Below are 22,017 nucleotides of genomic sequence, written 5' to 3'. Positions count from 1 at the left end.
TCTCTCACGTCACCCTGCTCCTCCGCTCTCTCCACTGGCTTCCAGTTGAAGCTCGCATCCGCTACAAGTCCATGGTGCTTGCCTACGGAGCTGTGAGGGGAACGGCACCTCCGTACCTTCAGGCTCTGATCAGGCCCTACACCCAAACAAGGGCACTGCGTTCATCCACCTCTGGCCTGCTCGCCTCCCTACCTCTGAGGAAGCACAGTTCCCGCTCAGCCCAGTCAAAACTGTTCGCTGCTCTGGCACCCCAATGGTGGAACAAGCTCCCTCACGACGCCAGGACAGCGGAGTCAATCACCACCTTCCGGAGACACCTGAAACCCCACCTCTTTAAGGAATACCTGGGATAGGATAAAGTAATCCTTCTAACCCCCCCCCCTAAAAGATTTAGATGCACTATTGTAAAGTGGTTGTTCCACTGGATATCATAAGGTGAATGCACCAATTTGTAAGTCGCTCTGGATAAGAGCGTCTGCTAAATGACTTAAATGTAAATGTAAATGGTTCCGCGCTCGCGCGTTATGCCTTTGGATAAGTGATCTGTACGCATGAACAAAACGGAGGTATTTGTACATAAATAAGGATTATTTCGAACAAAAACAACATTTCATGTGGAAGTAGCAGTCCTGGGAGTGCATTCTGATGAAGATCAGCAAAGAGAATATTTCTAATACTAATTCTGAGTTTAGGTTGCCCCGAACTTGGCGGGTGTCTGTGTAGCTCTCTGTGATGGCTGAGCTATGTACTCAGAATATTGAAAAATGTGCTTTCTCCGTAAAGCTATTTTAAAATCGGACACAGCAGTTGCATCCAGGAGTAGTCTATCTATAATTCTTTAAATAATTGTTATATATTTTGTCAGCGTTTATGATGAGTATTTTTGTCAATTGATGTGCACATTCACCGGGAGTTTTGGTGGGAATACATTTTCTCGACATCACGCGCCAATGTAAAATGCTGTTTTTGAATATAAATATGAACTTTATCGAACAAAACATACATGTATTGTGTAACATAATGTCCTAGGAGTGTCATCTGATGAAGATCGTCAAAGGTTAGTGCTTCATTTAGCTGTGTTTTGGGTTTTGGGTTTTATTGACACATGTCCTTGCTTTCAAAATGGCTGTGTGATTATTTTTGTCTATGTACTCTCCTAACATAATCTAATGTTTTGCTTTTGCTGTAAAGGCTTTTTGAAATCGGACAATGTGGTTACATCAAGGAGAAGTGTATCTTTAAAATGGTGTAAAATAGTTGTATGTTTGAGAAAGTTGAATTATGACATTTTGTTGTTTTTGAATTTGCTAGCGTCCCACTTAGCCCATAGAAGATAACAAGCAACACCTGGAGGGGGTGGAGACAATAACAAGGACAGGTGAAACTGATCAGGGGGTGACACCAGCTTCTTCACCTGCAGGATTGTCTGAGACCAGCCACCCGGACAGCTGATGAAACTGAGAGTATTTCTGTCTGTAATAAAGCCCTTTTGTGGGGGAAAACTCATTCTGATTGGCTGGGCCCGGCTCCCCAGTGGATGGGCCTATGCCCTCCCAGGCCCACCCATGGCTGGGCCACTGCCCAGTCAAGTGAAATCCATAGATCAGGCAGAGCTGCCAACTCTCACACATTGGCCGTGAGACACATGGATTTAACCCTCTTCTCAGGCTCTCATGGCACACCTCTTATATATCTCACGCATAGAAAAGTACTGCTTTTATTTTCTAATTAGTCAGTATGTTCACTTTTCAACTGTGCTCCAAATCGTTTTGAAATCAGAGCATTTGCGCCTGCAATTTAACCTCTACGGGACGGTTGTTACTAACATGCGCTAATGTGACAAGAATGACGTTATATACAACAGCCAACTTTCCGGGACATAGACATGTCTTATATGGGCAGAAAGCTTAAATTCTTGTTAATAAAACTGCAGTGTCCAATTAACTGTAGCTATTACAGTGAGAAAATACCATGCTATTGTTTGAAGATAGTGCACAACAACAAAAAACTTTTAGAACACCAACTGGTTTGATACATTCACCTCTGAAGGTAAATAATGTACTTACATTCAGCAATCTTGCTCTGATTTGTCATCCTGAGGGTCCCAGAGATAAAATGAAGCATAGATTTTATTAAATATAACTATGTTTATGTTCAAATGTAGGAACTGGTGTCTACAGTTTGAACCACTGCTGTCTCTGGCTCCACATCCATCTGGCCTGGCCATCTAGATGTGTGAAAGTTAGTGTATAAGCTAATGATCCATCATGTATGACATTCCTGGGAGTGTGCAAACTTTAATTTGTTATTTGTTATTACCATTGCATTGTATGTTCTCTATAGTTATGTACTTGAAAATGCATCAATTGACCAATTCTGCGCTTTTGGTCAAACTCCTGGCAGACTTGATACAAAATATTGTGCATAATGTAATTCTTCACTGGATCAGTCTGAAACTTTGCACACATACTGCTTCTATCTGGTGGCCAAAATCTAAATTACACCTAGAATCCTTTCTGAAAGTGTGGCATTTCTCTTGCATTTAAAAAAGTTATATTAAAAAAACATGTTTTTTGTTTGTATTCTCTTTTACCAGATCTAATGTGTTATATTATCCTACAGAAATTTCACATTTCCACAAACTGTGGCCAGGTTGGTCACTTTGTCGCCACTTGCTCCCTGCGTCCAGAAAAGAAAAGGGATATACTGTTGAGCGAAATCACCTGCCCATCTTCCCCCAGACCCCTGCTTGAAGGAAACATTGTGTGGCATAGCCAGGCTTTTCCTGTCTGTTCTCATCAATTCGGGCGCCGACAAGAGCTTCCTGGACCGAGGTGTCATTACCCAGTTGAGCCTGGACACTGTCCCAATTGATTCACCTCTCGATGCCATCACTCTCAACAGACAGCTCCTCGCCCTTGTCTGTGAGAACCGTCCCTGTCATCCTGTGTCTATCTGGAGACCACCAGGAAAAGATCAGTTTCCACATAATCGACTGTCCTCCTTCTGCCCTGGTTCTTGGCCATCCATGGTTAAAGCTACACAACCCACAGATTGACTGGACTGCCGGAAGGGTAACCACTTGGAGTTCATTTTGTCACTCAAATTGTCTACATTCTGCCCTTGCCCCTGCCTTGTTTGTGCCCCAGTCTGTTTCAGAACCTCCGGACCTGTCATCACTTCCTCCCGAGTATCATGATCTAGCACCTGTGTTCAGCAAGCACCACGCCCTGTCGCTGCCGCCTCATCGGCCGACTGCGCCATTGACCTCCAGCCTGGAGCTCCTCTCCCCAGTAGCCGGTTGTTTAACCTCTTTCGCCCCGGTTCGAAGAATACCAAGCCTGATGGTCTCTCTCGCCAGTTCACCACCAACAACATAGGTCCCGAGCCAGAAGCCATTGTGCCATCCACCTGCATCGTTGCCGCCGTCACCTGGGAGATCTACCAGGCTCAGCAGAACCAGCCTGACCTGGGTAACAGTCCTAGTAATGATCTGTTTGTTCCAGATTGTGTTCGCTCTGATGCTCTTCAGTGGGGCCATTCTCCTCACCTGTCACCCTGGTATGAACCGGACCCTCGTCTTCCTGCGTCAGCGTTTTTGGTGGCCCACCATGGATAGAGATGTCCGGGAGTTTCTCAGCCTGTTCGGTTTGTGCCCGGAACATAACCTCCACTAAACCCACTTCCGGTCTGCTCCACCCTCTTCCCATACCCAGTCGCCCCTGGTCACACATAGCTCTGGACTTCGTCACTGGTCTTCCCCTATCTAACGGTAACTCCATCATCCTCACCATTATTGACAGGTTTTCCAAAATGGCTCACTTCATTCCCCTCTCCAAGCTCCCGTCCTCCAGGGAGACTGTGGACCTGTTAGTATCCCATGTGTTTCATCTGCAGGGCATCCGCACTGACATCGTTTCCGACAAAGGACCCCAGTTTTCCTCCCAGGTATGGAGATCCTTTTGTTCAGCTCTTGGTATCAATGTCAGTCTTCTGGCTATCACCCCCAGACCAACGGCCAGACCAAACGGGCCAACCAAGAGATGGAGACTGCCCTACGCTGCATGACTTCTGCTAACCCTTCCTCCTGGAGCGCTCAGCTACCCTGGGTTGAATATGCCCACAACACCCTCGTCAGGTATGTCACCCTTTGAGTGTGCTCTGGGTTACCAACCCCACTTGTTCCCCGCCCAAGAGGTTGTGGTTCCCTCTGTCTAGGACCATAGGTGCCATTGTCACCATACCTGGAGGAAGGCCCAGGCTGCCCTTTGTGCCTCCGACAAGACCCAGTCCCAAACCAACCATCGCCGGGCCTCAGCTCCAGTCTACCCCCCGGGCGAAAAGGTATGGCTCTCATCGAAGGGCCTGCCATTGAAGGTGGCATCGAGGAAACTTTCCCCCCGATTCATTGGTCCCTTTGAAATTGACTGTGTCATTAACCCCTCTGCGGTGCGCCTGAAACTCCCAGTCGCTCTCGCTCTCTCTCTCCACCAGCTGCAACCTGTTCCATAATCAAGACCTCTAAAAATACTCAGCCCTGCCACCTCCACATGGCCAGATCGTAATCTCTACTCAGTCAGTCTACGCTTCTAGCCATTGTTACTATTAGATCCTGTTGTGCCGGTTTTCCTCTCCGCTGCAGTTCCGCTTCAGATTCTGGTCCCTGTCTCCAGTTCCACATCTCATCATCCTGCTAATCTGTCCTGGATTCCACACCATAAAACTCCCTTGGACCCCCCCCCCCCCCCGGACCTGCTTAACTTGTCCCAACCCCTCTCACTCCAGCCTCAGCCTCCGCACCTGGTTTTCTGCAACCTACCTGAGCTTCCCCTAGGCTTGCACTCCATCTTCCCCTTGTGTTTCAATAAATACCTTGGTTACTTCATCCCAGTCTCCTCGTCTGAGTCTGCTCTTGGGTTCCACTCTGCGTAACATTTACTTTAGTCTGATCAGTGGAACAATTCTCATTCTTAACAGTGGGCTAAAATAAAATATAGGGTAATTACTGTGCTAGTCAGCAAGAACACTACTGGTTTTCCACACGTATTTAATTCCATTTCTTCCTAATTTGGCCAGCGTAAATCACATATTTGAAATCTATGGCTGTCTTTGAAAATGAATGCTAGTAAGTGCTGAATTTTTGCAACCATTTATGGACCTTATTGAATAAGTCATACCAATAAGCATTGGATATTAAACGCTCCAGGAATCAAATATAATTGTAGTATTGTGCACATGTTAGGCAGAGATGGTAGGTGTACTCGTAAATGCATCATATGTTTATGTATGGTAAAATGAGGGCAAGGATCTTCAACTAGTAGGAATAAGCCACATGAATATTGCTATTCATTTGATTTTGAGAAATGAATTGTTATAACAATGACATTTTCAAACACCCAGCACTTAAGGGGAGGCCAAACCTCCTGTAGAGCAAGTAGGATTTTCTTCCAGCCCTATTTTAAAGAGCGAGGTGTTACAAAACGTTTTTGTCCTTTCCTTGAAAGTGGTCTATGGACAAGGAGACCGCAATCTATGATTTAGTTACCCACTGCCTCAACCATTAATATTACAATTTTACTTTAAATTTCATCACCCCAAAATCGCAAAGTAACAAAGTTGTCTAATTTTGAGTGGTTCATTTAATGTTCAAAGCATCCTAAATACGCTTGACCTGTGCTTTTAATTGTTCTATTTTCCACACTGGTCATACGCTTAAACCATGTTAAAAGATGTAGAATTGCAGTAACATTTTCCATTCTCGGGGTTGTGCCAGGGGGTAATGAAAATCACATAGCAAATCTCACCCCAAGCTTTCTTCAAAAATTGGCTGCCCTGGATTAGGGCCTAATGAATTTATGTCAATTGACTGATTTCCTTATGATCTGTAACTCAGGAAAATCGTATATTTTTGTTCAGTATATTTCCCGCTGCTCCGTGCAGGAGACATGCTGTACCGCCCGTTTTCACACATGTAGCCCTACTAATAACATTTTGGACTGTGTTCTGGCTTCCTCTAGTGGCGTGTTTAGGTACAGCATGTTGACCCGGATATGATTCCGTCAACAAACACGTGTGACTGAATCTAGCAAGCCAGTTAGCCAAGCTAAAAAACGAACTGCACGGTTTTGTGGAAAAATAATCGACAGGGTGAGTTTAATACTGTGTTATGACTACAGAAAGGTATTGCAATCATTTTTAACTAAGGTACGTTAAACTAGTTTTGAAAAGTGTTATTTCTCGCGTAGATTAATATGTTTGATTAGAAGACTGGTCCTGTCTCAGTAACTGCTGTTGCTAGCTAACTTAGCTACTACTAGATAGCTAGCTAGTTAATGTTTATATCAAGTCAAAAACTTAACATATGGCAATTTTGACAGTCAAGTCAGACAATATGCCAATGTTGTTGTAAATTGCTTGTAAACGTAAAGCAGCCTGCGGACATATTAATCCATGCAATAGAATAGCAACGATTTTGCAATCACCCACTTTATTATTCCAATAGGTATCACCTAGCGTCACCATGGGGAAATCCAAACAGATCGGAAACCACAACAGTACCAGGAAGAAGAGTATTGGCAAGACATGGAAGACAAAGAATTATACGAAGCACTTGGACCAAATCCATGCAGACATGAAGCCTTCAGCTGCAGCCAAGTTGCTCAAACAGGAGGTGGACTATGATGTCACTGGTAGTGCCCAGCACTACTGTTTACATTGCGCGTAAGCACTTAACTGCTCTTTCTTGCATCTATCCCAAAGGTTCACAGGAAGAAAACAAAGGCAACTGGAAAGCCGTAATTTAATGTGCATGTGTTTTGTTTACAGACGATATTTTGTTGACGTGAAAGCCCTGAAGGAGCACTTTAAAACCAAAGTGCACAAGAAACGGTAAGATCCCCACTTTTCTTTTGAAGCAGACAACTGTTTGAATAAATGTGGATACAGTTCCTGTGAGGCAGCCTCCCTCCCCCCTCCCAGCACCCTAGTAGTATAACTTTGTAGCTGGGCATGTTGATGATGTTTTGATGACTGAGCAGCTACATTTCTTCTGTCCAACACTGTGTTCAGGATTAAGCGTTTGAAGGAGGAACCCTACACCCAGGCAGAAGCAGATAGAGCTGCAGGTATGGGTTCTTATATACCTCACAAAACCGTAGAGGTGAAAACACAAGAGGTGGAAGAGAAGATGGACTGAATGTGGACTGCCGTTCTTTAAGAACGTCTTGCTTTTTGGTGACTCTGAACTATGGACATTGCTTTACATAAATGCATTACCCATATATGTACATGCACCTGTAAATATGTAATGTCTGTGGATCAAAATGGGAACTTGTTGACAGAAACAATAAACTAAAAGGAAATGGAGTTTCTATTTTAGACATTTTTCTTTTGTGTTATTGACTGTACGTTTTGTTTGTGTACCTCTGTCTTTGTTGCACTGCTTTGCTTTATCTTGGCCAAGTCGCAGTTGTAAATGAGAACTTGTTCTCAACTGGCCTACCTGGTTAAATAAAGGTGAAGTAACATACATTTAAAAAATAATAATTTGTCATTCTGGCAGCAGGCTTGAGACAATCTAGTGACAAATGCAAAATATTTATACAGTCTGTATTCAATGCCTGTGCAACCCGTAAAACATTAAATATAGCTCTGAATTTAGAATACACTATATAGACCAACTCAATAAATTGCTTGAGATTGTAACTTGAGATGAAATGCTACTGTAAAGCAGTTTGTGCTCCTATAATTCACCATCACCCTTAAATCCAATTATAGTACCATTCCGTCAGTGTTTAGGAAGCATTTCGAATTATTGATAATTTCTTGATATACATTTTTGAATGATTGATATCAAAACATACAATTATAGATATATTTTTTAATATGAATATATGTTTAAACGGCTTTCCATTCATCCAATGTTCTCTGGCAAGTCCTACATATTATTATGGTTATGATGAACCAAGCAGATATTCCAGCGAATAACAAAATAGCACACTGGCCCTTTAATGCTGTCTTGCCCCTCAGGGAATGTATTCGATGAATGGAGAAGAAGAGATGTGGGAAATGAGAATATCAAGAAATTAATGTCGATACAGAAATAGCTAGCTGTTGGTTGCAACAGAGTAGCGATCGGGAAGTCGCCGATAGTTCTACCGAGTAGAGTACATTTGAACCGTAATTGGTAGCTGTATTTCCAATAGATTAAGGTACTTTGCGCCGATTGTCTTTCTAGAGAGCATGCCTGCGTTTGTGTAGGGGCGAGAGCAAGGAATGGCCGCGGACGTGGATAAAATAATCCCGGAGGACAAGAAAGCTAGTTTGGGGGAGGATGAGCGTCTGGACAAATCTCAAGGCGGTGAACGACTGGCGCCTGGCAGGTCCAAGCGATCTTGGATCATTGGATCAATGTCAACATTGCTTATGTTCATTATTGTTCCCCTTCTTGCCTTTGGTTACACATATTATCAGGACTCACAGCTACTTAAACGTCATGTAAGTTCAATATCTGTATCCATGTTTTACGCATCTTGTTAAGCAGATGTCTTTAGTTATGCATCTGAATTGACTGCAGTGGTGTAAAGTACTTAAAGTACTTAAGTAAAACATATTTTAAAGTACCCCCCCCAAAAAAACACCGACTAAGTATCTCTACTTTACTTTTTATATTTTTGCCAACTTTTACTTCACTACATTCTTTAAAGAAAATAATGTACTTTTTACTCCATACATTTTCTCTGACACCCAAAAGTACTCGTTACATTTTGATAGGAAAATGTTCCAGTTCACACAGTTATAAAGAGAACGTCTCTGGTCATCCCTACAGCCTCTGATCTGGCGGACTCACTAAACATAGATGCTTTGTTTGTAGTTGGAGTTTGCCCCTGGCTATCCGTAAATTAAAAAATAAAAACTGTTCTGTCTGGTTTGCTTAATATAAGGAATTTAAAATAGTTTATACTTTTACATTTTGATACTTATGTACAATTTAGCAATTCCATTTACTTTTGATAGTTAAGTACATTTAAAACCAAATACTTTTAGACTTTTACTCAACTAGTATTTTACTGGGTGACTTTCACTTTTATTTGAGTCATTTTCTATTAAGGTATCATTACATTTACTCAAGTATAAACATTTTGTACTTTTTCCACAACTGATTGACTGTGATATAAAACATGAATTACCTTTGAAATTATCTCAGAGTGCATTTTCTCTGCCAAGTCTTGTGCTGATGGCAGTTATTTTTCTTCTTAACTGTTAAGTTATTCATAGTATTTGAAATCATGGGGCTTATTTTATTTTACATTTTTGGGAAGGTTTTAGAAATTGAACACGTACCTTGCGTGCCGCCACGTATTGTCTTTGTGGGATCAAACACTTTTATACCCCATAGCGTTTTTTGTTTTTGTTTTTTTTTAACCCAAAATCGTTTTATTAGGGGGTTGGATGTCTGCCACAGCTGGTCCCACAATCAACACCCCACTTACAGAAATAGTTATCTGGCTCACAAGTTGTTCTCCTTCTTCCATCCATTGAGCTAACATAAGAGAGCACGCAGTCGGTGTATTTTTGTGTAGAAGGGCCTCAAGGTTACAACATTATTTTGGGAAACTAATCCCCTCACTTCCTTGGCATGTTTAATTTCAAGTACACTCATTTAATAAACGGATATATTTGTAGCTGCTTTCTTTATCCAAAACAATGTTTTCAAAATTGTAGTGTGCTTAGAGGTTAGTGTTAAAAAGGTTCACTCTGATCTGTCCCAGCCATTGTCCAGGAATGTCACTGGAGTGTGAGAACTAACACAGTAAGACACAATAAGGAGCTCTTATTGTGTTCCTCCAACAGGAAGTGGCCTTGAAAGCACTGGGCACCGAGGGCCTCTTTCTCTTCTCCTCCTTGGACACAGACCATGACCTGTACCTTAGCCCTGAGGAGTTCAAACTCGTCGCAGAGAAACTCACAGGTTCACCACCAGCCTTCTTCTGCACCCTAACACATTCAAATCCAAAATACTCCATCCCCACAAACCCAACACGAATGCTCACAAACAGTCATTGGTTTGTAACCTTTTGCCTGCCTCCCTGCAGGGATCTCACCTCCAGCAGATTTTGAGGAGGAAGTGACCCATGACCGCAATGGAGAGACCCTAACCCTGGAGGCCAAGATGCAGCCTCTGCAGCTTGACACAATGACGAAGAGCAAGGATGGCTTCCTTGGGGTAATAAGAGTAGACCAGCCCAACACTCACGTTATAATGATAGTGATGCCTTGCCTGTGATTTACACTGTGGGATCTGTGGGATAAGCTGGGTGGTTTGAATAGAGAATAGATAACTCAAACTTGTAAACATTTTACTGCTTTCGAAGCTGTGTCTCTGAGTGGATTCGAAAGATGACCTACCAGTAAGTTGCTTTTATAAAATGACTTAAGGTGATAAATTACAGAAAAGGAAGAAAAAGGTTCAAATAGACAGTCCAAGGTTTAGCAGAGAAAGCCTCAGATATCACAATTAGTCTCCGCTTCTCCAGGTTACTCATAGTTCCCTGAGTGGGCTGCGTTCCTGGCAGAGTCCTGCTGTGTCCTCCATGTCCTTCTCTGCCAGCCAGTTCAGGGCCTTCCTGCCCCCCAAAAACAAAGGGGAAGTGGGGGACACCTGGTGGGTCATTCAGAGTGAGCTCAACATCTTCACTGGGTACCTGCCAAACAATCGCTACCACCCTCCTGCACCACGAGGAAAAGAGGTACAGTCTTAGGAAGTGACTATCTGATATTTTATATTCCGTTTGACTTTTAACTGTCTACTACACTTGTTCATCACTCAAACTCTTGGCGACGATTATATATACATCATTGGCGAAAACCAAGTGTTACTTTGACTATGAGATGATATTACAGCATAGTCTGTCAAGCGGTATCAGTAGAAAACGTAAATTGTCACCACTTGGTTGAAGGAAATACATGAACCTAGCAGTGACTGTATTTACTTCCCCACAGGTTCTCATTCACTCCCTGCTAAGTATGTTCCACCCACGGCCCTTCATCAAGTCCCGTTTTGCCCCTCAGGGAACAGTGGCCTGCATCCGAGCCGCCAGTGACTTTTATCTGGACATTGTCTTCAGGTAAGAGAACTGAGATTCCTCATCAAGTCCATTGAGTTTACAACTAGTTACCATGTTATTACCCCTGTACCTCCACAGGATCCATGCAGAGTTCCAGCTCAACGATGTCCCAGACTTCCCCTTCTGGTTCACCCCGGGCCAGTTCACTGGCAACATCGTCCTCTCCCGGGACTCCTCCCACGTCCGACAGTTCACCCTCTACGTCCCCAACGACAGGTCAGTGAATAACATGGTTGACTCTGTTATTGATAACCAGAATTACCTCTATAGTCTACAGACTTTGTGTCTTATCCATTCAGAGTCGACCTTTAGGATGATAGTAATGCTACTGATATATCCGTAAGTGAATGTAAGATGGCAGACACTGACTTCTCCCGGTCTCACAGGACTCTGAATGTGGACATGGAGTGGCTCTATGGAGCCACTGAGAACAGTAATATGGAGGTGGACATTGGATACCTGCCACAGGTAGGCTACTGTGCCTTGTCATGCTATGGCATACCAACATTTGATTTGGTGTAATGTGACATAGTAGGATGTGTTGTATTTGTTATGGGATCTCTGTGGGTGTTTTGTCAATATGCATACTACCGTGCTCCGAGCACGCAAATTGGAGCATGGGTGTCAGAGCATGAGTCCAAATCAAAATATGCGACATGGAGCACGAAGGGCACTTCTCGGATGCATACTCCATTTGTACATATTTTGAAGCATGCATCGACGCAAGCTTCAACGGAAAGTATGCACAGAAATGACACAACCATGTAAAAAACGACTCTTGATACATTAATAAATACACACTGTGTTGATTGTGGAATGTGCATAGATCTCAAGCCCATAGTAAGTAAATATGGCTAACAGGCTAGCTAGCTACCCACAAAAAATGGACAGCTAGTCATCTACCTTGCATAACAATAGTTGTACGTCGTTGCCTGTTAAACTACCTAGCTGATAATTATGAAGTAAAACGTTGGCTTTGTGGAAATCTTGTTTCGTTTCTATTGCCAATGTCCTGGCTGGAGGCAAGTTCAGTGAATGGGGATGTGCAGCGTGAGGTAATGCATTCAGGGGAGTACGAGTTCTTCTCAAATGGAATGTTTTATGCTTTCTCCACACTCTCGTACTCAAGAGAACGTCCTCGGAGAATGCACTCGTAGCATGAGAGTGGAGCACGGTAGTATTCATATTAAGAAACGCTGTGTGTGTTGTCAGATGGAGCTGCGGGCCGCTGGTCCATCCACGCCCTCCTTCATCCAGGATGAGGAGGGGAATATTATCGATAGCCGAGGGGGAGGCAGCGACCCTGTCCAGTTTGTCTTTGAGGACATCCACTGGACGTCTGAGATCAGCCGCGAGGAGGCTGCTCGCCGCCTCGAGGTCACCTTCTACCCCTTCAAGAAGGTACGGCTCAATACGTCCTGCTCTGTTTTGTCCCATCTATTTAGGGGATTGTTCTAGTCACCTTTGAACTTCGGTCACAACTTGGTAGTCCCCAAGCTCTCTCAAAAATAACTTGATAGACTCCACACCATTGTGATGATGTACATCTCTTCCATTGTCCACAGGTGTCATACCTGCCCTTCTCGGAGGCCTTTCAGCAAGCGCAGGAAGAGAGCAAGCTGGTGCACTCCATCCTCCTCTGGGGGGCACTAGATGACCAATCCTGCTGAGGTGAGACGGTTCACCTGTGACACTGTGCTCTATGAAGATAATGATTATAATCCACCTTAGTGCTCACTTAGGGCCATTCTAAGTGATGAACTTACAAAATATAAAGTATATCCTGGGGGTCAAGGGGTTTCATCTTGGGGGGGGGGTTGAAGTGAGTGACTTAGGGAAAGACATCCAGCATAGCCTTACCTTTTCGAGCACTGAATATTAAAATGCCTTTTGCTTTGCATCTGACCTTTTTGCTTCCTCCAAACACATTGTCACAGGTTCTGGGCGGACTCTCCGGGAGACAGTCCTGGAAAGTTCGCCCGTCCTGGCCCTGCTCAACCAGAGCTTCGTCAGCAGCTGGTCCCTGGTCAAAGAGCTGGAGGACATGCAGGTGAGTGAGCGGCCCATATTGCTCAGCCCATCAGAGGCTGGTAGGCAGTTTAATCGAAGGATGAGCTCATTGTAATGGAATGGATGGAAAGGTGTCAAACATGGAAACTATTTATTTGTTCCATTCCAGATATGACAATGAGCCCATCCTTTGATTTTAAAGTGACACCAGCCACCACTGGCTCACCCTCAAGGTTCAAGCCTAAAATAATGATACCACTTTAAATGGATAGTGTTCATTACTAAATCAAAGTTTGTCTCAAGTGACCTAATGTTGAACATATTCCACACCATCTGTTGTCGAGGTCCTGCTGTCTGTTTTGATTGTTGTGGTGGTAATGTATCCTAATAATCTTAATCTCAGGCTAACGAGCAGAACCCGGTTGAGAGTCAGAGGGCCCGCCTACACCTGGAGAAGTACAACTTTCCAGTAGAAATGATGGTGGCGCTGCCCAACGGCACTATCGTAAGTCCTTACAGTTCCATCATGTTTCCATCTCAACATCCCAGTTGTTTATCAACAACCTTTAAGTGGATACTTCACTTTGTTGATTCTGGGCGTTGCTAAATAACCAGCTGACAAATTTAAAAAAGGGTTTGGAGGAAATGACAATAGCCTATGGAGGGTTGAAAATTACTTGAATCTCTAATGACTTAAATTCTCTAGGTTCACCACATCAATGCTAACTACTTCCTGGACCAGACGTCCATGAAGCCGGAGGAGGAAGCTGCCACATTTAGCTTCTCTGGGGGGTTCGAGGACCCATCCACTGCTACGTACATCAACTTCCTCAAAGAGGGTCTGGAGAAAGCCAAGGAGCACCTGGCACAGTAAAGACGAACGGTGGTCAAAAGTGTGTGTGTAAAAACTACAGTAATTCCTCTGTGAAGGATAATGATCAAGGAAAAAGCTAACTTGTGTGCAGAGATCAGATTCCTACAGTGCTGGCAGCTGTTAACTTTTCAGGTTGTTTTACTAGCATCCAACATTATCAGTATTACAACCTCTTCAAACGACAGTGGCCGCTATACCAGTTGAGCCCTTCTGAAGACATATGCTTTAGACAACTGGTTTTTTTTTATAACTAAACTCAATACTCAGTTGGTAGATGTTCTTTCAAGTTAACATGCTTCTAATCCCATTCCCTATAATCACTAATGTTGCTGTTACTTACCAACTATTTTAAAGTACAATGTTCAGGGTCAGAACAGTGGCCAGGTTCCAAACATTGCTTTGGCCTCACCTACTAGTGGCTAATTAATTTTACTTATTTATGCCTTCTGTTATCATGTCATAAGTGAGTGAGATTTGCTTTGCTCAAACTTTTCTTTATATCTACATTTTCATATCAAAACAGACTGCACCATAATGCATTGTTCTGTTTTATTTGTTATATCTCGCAATATGCAAAGAACCACAAGTTGTATTTCTGTTGGAGGGGCAGGGCAGGTCAAGTCGTTCCCTCTAGAGTTTCAGCAGTTTGTGACGGCCTTGCCTGAAAGTCCAAAGTTGGCTGGGTAGGGCCTGATGTCATTGCTAAAGCTTCTTCAGGCAACACACCCGCTCTGTTCCCCCAAGGTTGCCAACAGCTGTCATGTAAACCCAAAAACAAAGCTGTATGGTGGCACAATATATAATGTAATACTTTTTTGTTTATATTTTTTTATGAAAGCCAACAGTCTTATGTTGACTGACTAGTTATTTCTTAACACCTTGACCATGAGAGCAGAACTCAAGGGGTGACTACACCAAAGATTATCTAACAAAATTAACTTAGAGGCAAGAAGAAGTTAATCATTGTGGATTCTACCACGGGTACATGTGAAACTTTGAAATGGGTCATATCTTAGTAAAGTGTCTGTTTCTCCATCAGCCTCTTGTTAAGTGCTGCAATGTAGGCAGCACATTTAGCCATTGCAGAGGTGAGTCATCCCCTTGAAATAGGCTTTTTGAGCAAATTGTCTGCAAAAAATAAAAATGGATCTTTACTAAAAAGTAGTCTTGAGTGAGCTTGCGCTGAACACTGGATGAAACCGACGTGTCCCAGAAGTATCAGATAAAGACGTTATAACATTAATAACCATTCATTCTGTCTATTTGTGTTGTACTGTGTGAACATTGATCAGAAATTAGATCTGAGTACATTTCAGGTTGTGTGTGGTGGATAGTGGGTAAAATGAAACATTTCTAAAGATACTAAGTTTAGACACCCCCCCCCAGTTCATATAAGTTGGTCCATATGCAACAAGGGGTAGTCATTTCAGTTCCTCCAATTAATGAAGTCATTCATTTTAAACTATGGTGCCAGAATAACTGTGAATTGTGCTGGGGTGGAAATGCAGGCAGGCCTTTAGATGGGGAGATCCATTGTTAGAAGGAAATGTGAATTCCACCATAGAACAACAATTTACACAATGCAGAGTCACCTGAAAGTGAGGACCATACCAACCTGCGGAAGGAGTGGGGGGCTGCAACAGGACAAGTCTTCCAATGCAGTGAGGCTACAATCTCTGTCCCAAACCACCAATACCCCTCCACGTAACAGTTTGGTCCACTTTCAGAATATTCAGTTGAGCTTCCAGCCCAAAACCACACAATTAAGTCAAAATAGTCAGGTATACCCAACAACTTATTGTACTAGAATATATGGTTTCTAGAGTCCTGTTCTAGAATGGTGTTAGAGTCCTGTTTAATGTAGTGATTGGACAGCCAGAGAGAGTCAGAATGTGTTGCTAGGCGAGGTGAGTTGAGTTCATGTCTTCACCAGAATGTCCACACCTCCAGCTCCATGACGTGGAAGTCGTCTCTTTCCGAGAGGCAGCAGTTGTTGAAGGTGTAACAGGGGCTACTCCTGCCCAGGTACAGCATCTCATCCAGCCACAGGCCAAAGTGACCACTGGGGAAGAGAGAGCGAGACAAACTCAGTTCCTTGTTCATTGCTTTAGAGTAAAGTGATGTTTTCCTAAACATTGACACATACTGTATATACACACAAAGTATGTGGACACCTCTTCAAATGAGTGGATTTGGCTATTTCAGCCACACCCATTGCTGACAGGTGTATAAAATTGAGTACACAGCCATGCAATCTCCATTGACAAACATTGGCAGTAGAATGGCCTTACTGAAGAGCTCAGCCTAATGCCTCGATCACATCAACAGCGTCATTGCATTTTGGTCTCCAGAAGTACATTCATTTCCAATGGAACGCAGCGTTTGCCTTGCAGCATTGTGTTGCAGAGGCAGTTGCAGTGCGTTCTGTGTGGTGCATACGTTGGATTTATCGAACGTACAGTTGAAGTCGGAAGTTTACATACACTTAGGTTACTAAATTACTCACGATAAACGTTCACAAAAAACATAACAATTATTTTAAGAATTATAGATACAGAACTCCTTTATGCAATCGCTATGTCCGATATTAAAATAGCTTTTCGGTGAAAGCACATTTTGCAATATTCTGAATAGATAGCCCAGCCATCACGGGCTAGCTATTTAGACACCCACCAAGTTTAGCCCTCACCAAAGTCAGATTTACTATAAGAAAAATTTGATTACCTTTGCTGTTCTTCGTCAGAATGCACTCCCATGACTTCTACTTCAATAACAAATGTTGGTTTGGTTCAAAATAATCCATAGTTATGTTCAAATATCCTCTGTTTTGTTCGTGCGTTCAAGACACTATCCGAAGGGTAAAGAAGGGTGACGCGCCCGACGCGTTTCGTGACAAAAAAATTCTAAATATTCCATTACCGTACTTCGAAGCATGTCAACCGCTGTTTAAAATCAATTTTTATGCCATTTTTCTAGTAAAAAAACGATAATATTCCGACCGGGAAACCCTGTTTTAGTTCAAAGACAGAGAAAATAAAAACATGGGGTCGCCTCGTGCACGCGCCTCAGTCTCATGTCTACTCTGATCGACCACTTACCAAAGGCGCTAATGTTTTTCAGCCAGGGGCTCCAAAGACATCATTCAGCTTTTCCCCGCCTTCTGAGAGCCTATGGGAGCCGTAGGAAGTGTCACGTTACAGCAGAGATCCTCAGTTTTTAATAAAGAGAGTCAAGAAGCCCAAGAAGTTGTCAGACAGGCCACTTCCTGTAAGGAATCTTCTCAGGTTTTTGCCTGCCATATGAGTTCTGTTATACTCACAGACACCATTCAAACAGTTTTAGAAACTTTAGGGTGTTTTCTATCCAAAGCCAATAATTATATGCATATTCTAGTTTCTGGGCAGTAGTAATAACCAGATTAAATCGGGTATGTTTTTTATCCGGCCGTGCAAATACTGCCCCCTACCCCCAACAGGTTAAAATAAAGTGGTGATCCTAACTGACCTAAGACAGGACATTTTTACTAGGATTAAATGTCAGGAATTGTGAAAAACTGAGTTTAAATGTATTTGGCTTAGGTGTATGAAAACTTCCGACTTCAACTGTATGCGTCAAACTGTATGAGTAGATGCCTTGACAGAAATGGTAGCAGAAGGTGAATGTTTAACTTTTGTTGCACACATATCCAGATGATGCTGCATACCATTTTGTGCGAAAACACTGTCAGTGTGATCAAGGCGTAAAATCACCATGCGCAACGCCAAACGTCGGCTGGAGTGGTGTCGCCATCATTGGACTCTGGAGCAGTGGAGTGATGAATCACGCTTCACCATCTGGCAGTCCGATGGACAAATCTGGGTTTGGCGGTTGCCAGTAGAAATCTAGTTGCCCCAATGCATAGTGCCAACTGTAAAGTTTGGTGGAGGAGGAATAATGGTCTGGGGCTATTTTTCATGGTTTCGGGCTAGGTCCCTTAGTTCCAGTGAAGGGAAATCTTAAAGCTACAGCGTACAATGACATTCTAAACGATTCTGTGCTTCCAACTTTGTGGCAACAGTTTGGGAAGGCCCGTTCCTGTTTCAGTATGGAAATGCCCCCATGCACAACACGAGGTCCATACAGAAATGGTTTGTTGAGATAAGTGTGGAAGAACTTGACTGGCCTGCACAGAGCCCTGACCTCAACCCCATCTTACACCTTTGGGGTGAATTGGAACGCCGACTGAAAGCCAGGCCTAATTGCCCAACATCGGTGCCAGACCTCACTAATGCTCTTGTGGCTGAATGGAAGCAAGTCCCTGCAGCAATGTTCTAACATCTAGTGGATTGCCTTCCCAGAAGAGTGGAGGCTGTTATAGCAGCAAAGGACCAACTCCATATTAATCCCCCATGATTTTGGAATGAGATGTTTGACAAGCATGTGTCCACATACCTTTAGTCATGTAGTGTAGCTGTAGCACCAACATGCAGTAAGTGTCAAGCAAACATAAATAACATCAGCATCAAGAAAACCTAAGACATATTGGTATGACTCGGAGTGACCCCACCTTCCTCCTCCGATAGCAAAAGAGTCCAGGTCTCCCTTTATGAAGAAGGAGTTTTCTCCGGTCCACTTGAAACACTGTGGGACGTGACAAGGACAGAGTCAGTATAGGTTACCAACACAGGAGTACCCCTCTGTGCTTATGAATGACCTTGCCCTTCTGTAATGCTATGCATATACAGTACACTATTGATAGCAATGAGTTCCTACACGTTGTTTGTGCATATAAAAGCAGAAAGTGACCTTTTTCTTAATCCACATTCATGCACTAATCGATTATGTGACGTTGGTAGAGACCTTGATGTGAATAGTAATTTGGTTGCTATGGAAACTCCTGCAATATTATGTCAGCAAGATTTACAACAAACAGTATCGTCTTTTCAGTTTGGCAAAACAACAATTCTGCACCTATACCTTAAAAAGCCACATTTCAGATTAGAACATGTGGGAGAGAATTGTATGGCATTGGTTGTGAGTGTAGTGTATGCGTCATAATGTGTGTGTGTCATAGTGTGTCACAGTGTGTGTGTGTGTGTGTGTGTGTGTGTGTGTGTCATATTGCGTGTGTGTCATAAGGTGTATGTGTGTGGGTGAGCCATAGTGTGTGTCATATTGTGTGTGTGTGTGTGTGTCTTGGCTGACCTTGAAGCGAGGAAGCAGCATGAAGAGGAATGTCTCTCCTGTGCCGTAGAAGGTCTCGCTCGGCCTCAGAGGGTGAGAGAGGAAGCTCCCAAACACCTGGGGCACAGAGAAACAAACCTACCATTAACCAAAATACAACTCTCTGGTAACCAAACGAGACAGACTTCATAAAATGGGGGACTTCATTAGGTGACCACAACGAACTCTGTGGCTCCTGGAAAATCGGTATGTTATTCAAACTAACCCCACAGTAGTCTTGACCTGTGGGTGTCCAAGTTAATGGTGCAAATGAAATGAAAAGCAGGTAGTCTATGGCACACATTCTGTGTAATCTCTAACACCTAAGTCAGATAGATCTTCAAAATATGGTGCGTGGAACATTAGGGGTGTCGTTTGTAACGTGAAAATAACAAATACGAGTACATAAAAAGGACACCTGATTAAGTGAGTCCTTGATGACCATGAGTACAGGCGAGTCGCTGCCTTTCAGCCTCCGGTAGAGGGACTTCAGGCTGGAGCCGTGACGAGACGTGCTGTATGCCAGCTGCCATGTGTGGCCCACTGTCCTGGGTGGCAGTTCCACTGAGAGCTGGAGAAAGACGGACGGATGGAGAAGGAGAAAGAGTGGCGGGAGAGAGAAGATAGGGGAATATACACTTATTACATGTTTAAAATGAGCGGAAAAGAAAGTGAAAGGGAGATAGTTGGTATCTAAGTGAATGAGACTGGAAACAATAAGCCACTTGCAGAGCTGACCTGCAGGGCTCATTAGCTAATGTATTGGTTCAAAGTGACCACAGTACTGCTCTGCTTAATTCATTTTTTATTTAACCTTTATTTAACTAGGCAAGTCAGCTAAGAACAAATTATTTTTTACAATGACGGCCTACCCCAGCCAAACCCTAACCTGGACGTCGCTGGGCCAAGTGAAGTAAAAAAACGTGATTTTCCTGTGTTTTATATACACCGAGTGTACAAAACATTAGGAACACCTTCCTACTATTGAGTAGCACCCCCTTTTGCCCTCAGAGCGGCCTCAACTCCACAAGGTGTCGAAAGCATTCTACAGGGATACTGGTCAATGTGGACTTCAATGCTTCCCACAGTTGTTTCAAGTTGGCTGGATGTCCTTTGGGTGATGGACCGTTCTTGATACAAACGAGAAACTGTTGAGCGTTACAAACTCAGCAGCATTGCAGTTATTGACACACTCAAACAGGTGCTTGGCACCTACTATCATACCCTGTTCAAAGGCAGTTAAATCTTTTGTCTTGCCTATTCACCCTCTGAATGGCACACATACACAATCCATGTCTCAATTGTCTCAATGCTTAAAAATCCTTCTTTAACCTGTCTCCTTCCCTTCATCTTCACTGATTGAAGTGAATTTAAAAAGTGACATCAACAAAGGATCATAGTGTTCACCTGGTCAGTCTGTCATGGAAAGGGCAGGTGTTCCTAATGTTTTGTACCATCAGTGTATATTTCCACTCCGAGTTTGGAATAATACTGTAAAATTGTGAAAATTATGATTACCGGTATGCTCTTTTAGTGTAAGAACTGTTTGAAAAGACCGCTTGAAATTGCTAATTGCGGCCTATTGTGGTGGGATGGAGTTTTGGCCTGCCTGGTGACATCAGATAATAGATAATGTTCCCTCTAGAGTTCCAAACCCCTCTGTCAATAACAGTTCATTTTCAGTTTTCCCCTCCCTACTCAGACCACTCCCAGACAGTCTTAGCAAAATTCTTGCTTATAAATTGCTCTTCGCTAAGAAGCTATATTTGATTTATTTTTGACCATTTTAATTAAAAACAATCACAGTAAGGTAATTAATTGTTACCCAGAAATAATATGATAGAGATAAAAATGGCTATATTGGAGCTTTAAATCTCTCCACTGGAGTTCACTACCGGTGTTCTAGCTCATACCTAAACCCCTTCATACCTGATCCTTTCCTACTTCACCCTCTATCGTGAAACATGGCCACAGTAGAGGTTTTCAATATTTTCAGTACTCTACTCGGCACGAAGGTTCAGTAAATGTGTTTGACTGAAGGACAGTGCTGCTCAAGGGAGCCTGAAGTAGGAAAGTTAGGTTAAGTCTCAGACTCTGGATTTAACTTTAAACCCAGACCAGTCAATACATTTGTGGAACTAGAGGCAAGAAGAGTAACGTGTGCAATTTCTTCTGTGTGGCGCTGGCCAGCGACACGTCATGAGAAGCAGTCATTCATTTCCCATTTGGGATTAATTAAGTAATTATCTATCTTTCTTATCCAAGAATGGATGAGATCTGTGAATTATCTTCCATTGTGAATTTGTGTGTGATTAGATGAGACAGAGCGTGTGTTTTGTGAAGTTCTGTCTATGAACATGTGCTCACACTCACCTCTCTGACAAGCGATGCGTCTAAGATGCGACTCTGGGCTACGATCTCACACAGTCCCTCTGGATCTTTGTCCATGTCCAGAGGGAGTCTCTCTCTACCATCCTCCACTGTCACCAGCTGCAACACAAGACACACAACCTAGTCATAAACCCATTAAAATCCCACTGTCGCCAAAACTTGACACACACATGTCAAACAATAATCCCTGACCCCACCTAAACACTTCTCAAACTTTTAAACAGTTGCCCAAACTTCCCCAGGCCATGGTGTGCACAAGGGGTCTTTACTTAATGCTATAGTCAAAAGCAATTTATTGCAGTTTACCTGTATGTCCACATCAGGCACTCCAGCCTTTCTTTATGACTCTCCTCAAAGACTCTAAAATACAGACTTACCTCCCATTCCTCCCCAGTCTAAAATCCAGACTTACCT

General features: G+C 43.1%; 3 protein-coding genes across 5 annotated transcripts in view; 2 read left to right on the top strand and 1 right to left on the bottom strand.

The window, feature by feature from the left end:
• The first annotated feature begins 6,037 nt into the window (after positions 1-6,037).
• Positions 6,038-7,377, top strand: znf593 (zinc finger protein 593). Its single transcript, XM_029730678.1, has 4 exons — positions 6,038-6,147; positions 6,503-6,720; positions 6,826-6,888; positions 7,069-7,377. Exons 2-4 carry the CDS (start codon positions 6,521-6,523, stop codon positions 7,193-7,195), a joined length of 390 nt encoding a protein of 129 aa, XP_029586538.1. The 5' UTR covers positions 6,038-6,147; positions 6,503-6,520; the 3' UTR covers positions 7,196-7,377.
• Positions 7,378-8,011: 634 nt separating this feature from the next.
• Positions 8,012-15,250, top strand: selenon (selenoprotein N). The gene is made up of 12 exons (XM_029730674.1): positions 8,012-8,496; positions 9,853-9,970; positions 10,095-10,225; positions 10,536-10,748; positions 11,002-11,126; positions 11,205-11,342; positions 11,513-11,594; positions 12,339-12,527; positions 12,692-12,797; positions 13,064-13,176; positions 13,540-13,641; positions 13,843-15,250. Exons 1-12 carry the CDS (start codon positions 8,275-8,277, stop codon positions 14,008-14,010), a joined length of 1,707 nt encoding a protein of 568 aa, XP_029586534.1. The 5' UTR covers positions 8,012-8,274; the 3' UTR covers positions 14,011-15,250.
• si:ch211-15d5.11 (nuclear receptor coactivator 7) overlaps positions 14,546-22,017 on the bottom strand; it is a 28,051-nt gene continuing 20,579 nt past the window's right edge. For all 3 annotated transcript variants that reach the window (XM_029730670.1, XM_029730671.1, XM_029730672.1), the window contains 5 exons: positions 21,586-21,702; positions 19,631-19,783; positions 19,195-19,290; positions 18,557-18,630; positions 14,546-16,072 (listed from right to left, as the gene is read on the bottom strand). In XM_029730670.1, the coding sequence (XP_029586530.1) occupies positions 15,937-16,072; positions 18,557-18,630; positions 19,195-19,290; positions 19,631-19,783; positions 21,586-21,702 (576 nt within the window). In that variant the 3' untranslated portion in view covers positions 14,546-15,936. The remainder of the gene's footprint in view (positions 16,073-18,556; positions 18,631-19,194; positions 19,291-19,630; positions 19,784-21,585; positions 21,703-22,017) is intronic.

This window comes from Salmo trutta, chromosome 33 (genome assembly GCF_901001165.1).
Source record: "Salmo trutta chromosome 33, fSalTru1.1, whole genome shotgun sequence".
Classification (NCBI taxonomy): Eukaryota; Metazoa; Chordata; class Actinopteri; order Salmoniformes; family Salmonidae; genus Salmo; species Salmo trutta.
This window is presented reverse-complemented; position numbering and strand designations above follow the sequence as displayed.